Source organism: Scophthalmus maximus, chromosome 5, assembly GCF_022379125.1.
Source record: "Scophthalmus maximus strain ysfricsl-2021 chromosome 5, ASM2237912v1, whole genome shotgun sequence".
NCBI lineage: Eukaryota > Metazoa > Chordata > Actinopteri > Pleuronectiformes > Scophthalmidae > Scophthalmus > Scophthalmus maximus.
Window position 1 is genome coordinate 24487501 of NC_061519.1, and position 7500 is coordinate 24495000.

The 7500-nt window shown below is 51.7% G+C and overlaps 1 protein-coding gene across 3 annotated transcripts in view; it reads right to left on the reverse strand.

Moving 5' to 3' along the window:
• The window catches only part of cadm3 (cell adhesion molecule 3), an 86932-nt gene that overhangs the window by 77179 nt on the left and 2253 nt on the right, over positions 1–7500 (reverse strand). For all 3 annotated transcript variants that reach the window (XM_047332178.1, XM_047332179.1, XM_035633462.2), the window contains exon 2: positions 7431–7500. This exon is cut by the window's right edge and continues 91 nt beyond it. In XM_047332178.1, coding sequence (XP_047188134.1) covers positions 7431–7500 — 70 coding nt within the window. The remainder of the gene's footprint in view (positions 1–7430) is intronic.

Here is a 7500-nt window from a genome sequence, read left to right on the forward strand (position 1 = left end):
AACTTCAGTGAAAAAGCCCCGCGTCATCCTTTTCCCGTTGCCTTCCAGAGGAAAGACTCATAAAAGACGACCTTTTCCACTTCAACGACAAAGTAAATCCGGGCGCCTCTGTAGTATCACGTCTAATGATCCCACACCCGTCACCGTTGTTCTTGTTGATAAAGCAAACCACCCAACTTACACCCAACGCCCTCCCGGTTCGCACATGGCACGCATGAAGAATTTGATCCAATTACATGAGGCCATAAATGACGGTGAAAACACACACAAACACTAAATGCCAGGTACTGTATTATGCAAAAGGGCATTTCAATAATACAGAGTGCATTTTAATAGCGGACGTATATGAGGGGGGGGGGCACTCAAGCGGCATTGTGCGGCGGGTGCAGCGGTGCGGTGGAACCGTAAAATGAACTCCACTGAGTGAGAAGTAGCTTTGTTTTCGCCGAGAAAAAAAACTTTAGCAGTGAAACTTTAATCCGACAGTTTCCAAACAATATCTCAATGCGCAATTAACTCGAGACCGAAACAATACAAAAAAAGTATAGGAAAGAAATGAAACTTTTCAGATGTCAAGCTGCGACTCGCGATTGTTCTGTCAGTCAACGCCGAGAGCCGTCCCCCAAAAAAAAAGGGAGAAGGGAAACGTTGGACGGGGACGGGACGAGGCCTCGAGGACTCTGTCAGGCTGACGGACCGATTCGCTTTGACACTGTTGTATCAGCGGCTGAGGCACAGCAGCGCCAGACGCCGCCGCTCTGCAGACAGAAAGTTCATTCGGTGCCAAACTAAAAGCAAAAAGTTGAGCACAAATTATTTTCAACAACCACTTTCATATCTTATTTTTTCGTTATAGGTGAAAATCAGCAGGTGTTCAGACAGTTCAGAGGTATTTCAGGTGAGAACGCAGTGATGGGAAAACACATACAGCATCCAGATACATATCCTCATAAACACAGTATATATATACATATATATATATATATACAATATGTACATGATGTAGAGATTGATAAAAGATTTACGAGGGCAATAATGTCCATCAGATTTCACACCAATTACCAGAACTGCTTTGAAATACTTTCCCCATCTCTGGTTCTCTAGAGCACTCATTGACATTAGGGCTGCAACTGACGTCCATTTTTTATTGTCGATTAATCTGTCGATTATTTTCTCCATTAATCGATTGGTTGTTTGGTCCATGAAATGCTGAAAAATTTTCAATCGTGTTTCCCCAAAACCCCCAGGACGATGTTTTTGTTTTGGCCACACCCCAAAGATATTCAGTTTACTGTCATATATAAATACAATATTCACATTTAAGAAGCTGAAATTTTTTCTTACAAACTACTTGAATCGATTAATCGATTATCAAAATAGTTGCCGATTCATTTAGTAGTCGATTACTAATCGATTCATCGCTCAATCGTTGCAACTCTATATATGAGCTATATATGAGCTATAGTTTCTCCCTTCACACGTGACGAATGCCACGCGGTGGTTGTCAGAGTCAGACGTGTTCACGCCAACGGGAACGTCCTGTGGCGCTGCAGAGAGAGCAGGGTCAACCCCGCCCACTCCCTCGAAGATCTTCCGGGACCGTGTTGCCACGTGCGCTCGCCCGCGGACATTTTGAAATGTCAAATCCTACTAGGGTGGCCGGCAGGACAGTTTCCGGGAAAATGCCCGGAGCAACATTCTATCCCCAGACATTTGCATCCTCACGCACAGCCACCTCTGGAAAAGTTCAGGACAGGGTCCGACATCATGCCTGAAAGCGGCGGTAGCGAGGCCCCAGTAAGACTCAGCATCCTGTGAGCGGACGGTGGAATCCTCAGCAGAAACCAGGCTGACTGGGAGAATTCCCACGACGGCACGCAGGCAAATTGAAATGGCTTCATGGTTTGTGGCATCGGCGATAACGCCCTCGCCACCGCCGGCTCGGAATGACGGCATCATCAAAAGAGACTCAGTAAACAAGAGCGACCCCTCTGCTCTTTCATCGGTGGAGCCCCGGCACCCGGGGGTTGGGGGGGGGGGGGGGGCTACGCACATCCACGTTTCCCCTGACACGGCACAACGGCCGCAGCTTTCTCTCCTCGGCTCGGTGACGGGGCTTTTAACGAGCAGATAGACGTTTCCCAGGAAGCCCCTTGGTCTGACCAACCACTCACCAATCGATTCAGACAAGCCACCGGAGCATTCCGGCGGATGACGGAAGGAACTGCGAGGGGAAGTGTTGGGTGCTGCTGGGAGGGGAGGGACCTGATCAAAGGAAGAGCCAGCTGAGGCTCACAGGACAACAAGACCGAAGACCAGGTGAATTCATTTAGTCCAAGGCTGCCGGCGCCGCCGCCGTCGGCGTTGTCGAGGTTGTTTAATCGCGGCGTCTCCGCGAAAGCGGCGGTTTGTAGCCGACAGCCAGGCGAAGACGTGGACGCCTAATTTTCTGAGGCCCCCCCCCCTCGAGTCGCCACGGAGTGATGTGCATGTTTTGAGAGCACCTGAGAGGAAGACGAGTGCGATACCACTTTGAGGAAAAAAAAAAACCCTCAAGAGCCCTTCTTCTCTCCTTCAATCTCCAAATGGCATTCGCTGTTGTATTGCGGCGGTCGCGAGGCGAAGATTGATCTGCTCTGATGTGATCTCACGTCGGGCCCCCGGGGCGGAGGACACGGATGAGGTCTTTTGGAGTCTCGTTCGGGAGCGCCCCCCCCCCTCCCTGTACCTTCAAAGCTCCGACGGCGCCGTCACGCCGCCGCAATTATAATTCTGCTTGATTTAGGCACAGAGTACCAATCGACACTTGGTGCCTTGTCGAGCCGCGAGTTCTCTCTTCGTCGCCGCATAAACACGTGTGATGTTTTCCAGCGCGTCTGAGGAGATACAGTATGTGGAGATAGCCCCGGACAGACGCGAGCTAGATGTGCATAATGTGTGATTCGAAAAATCCTCCCCGGGGCGGGGGGGGGTTGGATTTGGAGCGTTCGTGGTATGAGCTTTGTCGGGAGTTTAATCAATCAGCAGCGGCGCCTTAATTAATCGGCATGATGAACAGGAGGAATAATTGGTTTTCCGCCAGATGTGGATCTGTCGCAAACTAATGCCAACCAATCAGGGTTCACTACGTAATCGCCAACGATCTGGACGACAAACGCACTTGAAAAGGGATCAGAGAGGAACAAAACCGACGAGACAATGAAAGTAATGTGGCTTTTGGATTTCAAATTCTGATAAGAGACAGTTGCAGTTGGGAGTATTCACTTGTTATTCTTAGATGGCGAATTGAATCTGTGTTCAGACACACTGATTGAAATCCGGGGTACACATGGGTGTACTGCATGTCATTGTCTACTTTTTAAATAACAAACATATTGCTCATTAATTGTCATGATCGGGAAGGGTAGAATTAATTGGACTCCCCCTACAGATGTTTCCCGAGTGAATCTGCAGAAAACTAACGAGGGGTGTCTTGGGTTTTTTTCCACCGAAGCAGCAGATGTCGTTATACCTGCAGCCCACACTTACAATACAGACCCCACCCCCCCCCACCCCAACAACTCCGATCAGACCAGGAACCCAGTCGCTGAAACAAATGGGAAAAGCACTGGAGCCAGTAAATAGCCGGGGTCGAGATTTGGAAACCACTGGTTTCGCCCTCCGCCAGCCGAGCCAAATGGAAAAAAAATAGCTTAGGCCTCTTATTAATGTCACAGTGGCTAGGCGGTAATTCCCCCGGGGGGCTCCGTGTACCTCGGCTTGTTAATGAGTCACTGCTTATCAGTCGGCCTTGTTAACAGGCGAGAGGGCCTCACATCCAAACCGCCTACTGCTATTGTACGCTAGCCGGCAAACTGTGCGTTGGGCCAAATGCTCTCCCATCTTTGGCGCACAGGAAGTTAAACAGTGAACAACAGCGGCACACAAAAGGAGCGGGCACGGAGCCAGCGAGGAAGAGCCGGTCGAGGAGGGACGGAGCCCATTTTGTGGCAAGATAAAGTGATCCACGCGCGCGGCGGCGGCGGCGGCGGCGACCTCCCGCCTGTAAATCTCGCCGCTCCCATCCCTCTAATCCTTATTTCATTATTGGCCTCGGCTGGGAGCATCGGGACTTGTTCTGACCGGCAGAACTCGCCGAGGTAAATAAACTGTCGGGGGCATGTTGCTCGTCGCGGGAAAAAGCAAACATTCTCCTGGGGGAGGGGGAGTCGGGGGGATTCGGGACCAGGCTGCCACGGAGCCGAGGGCCAGGTGGCTGATGGGAGGCCACTGGAACGCTGCGCTTACTCGCTCTCCGGCAGACGGACGCCCTCCGTAAGTGGGTCAGCTGCGCAGAAACCCGGGCACAGCCGGCCAATTGCGTGCCTAATCTGTGCCCATCGGAGAGGCACTTTCCGTCCGCGGTGCATGGCTGCACATCCAGCTGTGGAAATGGATACGTCAAATGGCGTGGCAATTAGTGTCTCCCACGATTTCGTCCCGCTCGCTCTAAAAGGAAGCCTGGGCGCACGGATGAATCCGAAACCACCCCCCCCCCCCCCCCCCTCCCCCCCGCCAAAAAAAAGAGTTATGAAGGAAAGGCAGGTGGAGGACTTCACGTGAAAACCGTCGTGTCATGGCGCCCTGTTGGTCGCTGTGCGATAATCAAAAACCTTGTGACTCATGTGAGAAGCTCCCCCCAGAATTTTGCTGGCACTGTTCTCGGTGCTGTTGCGAATTCCCAGAAGAGCTCCTCTGTCCCTTGTTTGCCTCTTTGAGAAAAGTCTATGAATTGACAGTTTCTCTCTTGCACTTGGTGCCAACAAGACAAACTCCTCTCACTTTCCCTGATGAAAGTGAGCATTTGGATTCCGGATTTATGTCTTCCCGGTTCCCGCTTTACGTAGCAACAGACGTAGGAACGGACGGGGCCAAGAATTCTACTTCCAGTCTGTTCTTCACTTTGACTGCAGAGTCGCCGTTCGTTCCATTTCAGCACAGTTAATACTAGTGTTTGATTTATGCTTTGATAGCAAAAAAAAAAAAGGAAAAAGGAGGAGATGTTGAGTACAATCTAAGGGGATTTCAGCGTGCTCACTGAAAGTCTCTCGAGTCAGCACCCCCCCCCCCCCCCCCCCACCCCCCACCCCCCTTCTCCTCCTCTCAACTTCCCTCTCTGACATGTTTGCTCATCTCCTACACAACACTGTCAGACGTCCCAGTGCTTAATTACTCTCCCTTGACTGACGTGATAATGTTAAACAGCGCTTAGGTGAAACGCAAAGCAAGAGTTGGTCATGCACGATCAGGCCTCCCGCCGGGCGCACCTTAATCAAATGTGACGTGTGGCTGAACGCGAGCCATAGAAATCGTTTTTTGGACCCGAATAACGAACCGCCGCCGCCGCCGCCGCCACCGCCGCCGCCACCGTGCGTTTCAATGACACGCTTACACAGTCGGGGGATGGGGGGAGGGGGGGGGGGGGGGGGGGGGGGGTCATCGCTCTGACGAGAGATTGATATTTCATCATCGGCGCCACAATCTGGAGATCGTTCGAGCATTTCTCATCTTCGGCGGCGTTCATTGGCGCGGCGGCGGCCTTGACAGGCCTTCGATTTGCATTTGTTTAGCAGTGACCTCATCCCGGATTCTTGGCACGGCCCCCGATTGTTTCACACTTTTTTCCACTGCACTGACCACTGTGAGCTCACGCTGACAGCCCTCCTCTCGCCCTCTCGCCCACACACACACACACACACACACACACACACACCTTGTACACCAACATGCAGGAAACACCAGCATGCATAATTCATCTGAGATTGGGGAAAACAGCTGATGTGGATAAACAAAGTGGACGGTACAGTAAAATGTGGTGTGCCGATCGCAAATACATCGGCGCCCCGCGCCATGTGTCCGTGCAGCGGGAGCGCAGGAAAGCGTGTGCAGATCCGCGAACTCTGTGTGGGTTGTTGCAGAGCATATCTGAGAATATATTACAAATGCAAATCAGGGGGATTGTGCATCGGAGAAGCCCCTCGCCTGCACCGGCTACATCATCATCTGGTGCTCCTGTGCCAAGACACTGTGCAATTAAAAATCGCGACTGTGAAATGAGGGACAACGCCAACAGGATGCTACCTGTGTCAATCACAAAGGGGCCTGTCGCTCCATTGCGCCACCGGCACACTTTGCCCTCTAAAGGTCACCAGCCCCGCCATCGACGTGTTATGCAATCGGAAAAAGCGCATTGGACAGTGCATCCCTGGTCACGGCAGGGATGATATCATCGCATATTAGCTCCTGTCATCAAATCCTCTCATCCCAGGGTTCAGCCGCGACGAGACACGTGTCAGGTGTCTGTACTGTACTGATTTCATAACAGTACAGTACAGTATTGGTTCTCTAGAGAACCAATGGTTCTCTAGAGAACGTATTGGCTACATAGCTGTTTGTTTTCTGACAATAACTCTTGGAGGCAAATTGCGTCCAGACATTTTGCTCTTTCACATATGACGAACACAAAAGAAGATTGTACGCGTTAGACTCGTTCGCCCGATCAGGAACATTTCCAGAACATCCTGTGGCGCCGCAGCGAGAGCAGCGTTTTCATTTACAGGCGTCAACTCCGCCCCACTCCCTCCCATCGGACACTGTATCCCTGGTCATCACTCGGGTGATAGCATTGCATATTTGCCTCTGTCATCAAATCCTCTCCTTTCCAATCCGCTCATCACAGGGTTCAGCCGCGACGAGACGTGTCAGGTGTCTGTACTGTAACTGTACTGTTACTGTACTGCGTGCCAAGTGAGCCATCCGTCGCTATCCGAGAAGGTACAAGGCGATTACTGCTTATCTCCACGTTGCATGAGCCTCGAACACTGTCAGATAGCCTGAGAGATGCTGAGCAGGTGATCATGAAAGGAAGAGAGAGTCTGTGTGTGTGTGTGTGTGTGTGTGTGTGTGTGTGTGTGTGTGTGTGTGTGTGTGTGTGTATGCTTGCTTGCTTTTGTACTTGTTGTGTGTGGATGTAACAGAAAAGAGAAGAGGAAGCCACATGGGGCAAAGTGACCTTACACCAGCCAGGACCTGCGGTGTGTGTGTGTGTGTGTGTTTGTGTGTGTGTGTGTGTGTGTGCGCAGCCTTGTGCCCACGTGCAAGTCACACACACATTCCTGAAAAACAAACGGCAGGAATTCCACTGGGGTCCCGGCGAAGGGTGGGAGTGTCCCATGCGCTTATTAACGGCTCTCTGATTCCCATTGTCATAAAAAAAATGGAAACAACGAAAAAAGGGCCCTCGAGTCAACAGACGAGGGGGCACCGGCAGAGAGATAGAGAGAGGGGTCGAGGGAGGTCAGGGGCCCCCCGGTGGACGGGACAGTGAGATAGAGAGAGACGGAAACAAGAGGCGGACAGATACAGATGCAGATACAGAGAGGGCAGCTTACCGTAGACAATGTTGCTGTGGACCGCGGCGGCGAGCAGCACCGTCAACAAGCTGACGCTCCACAGCGCGGA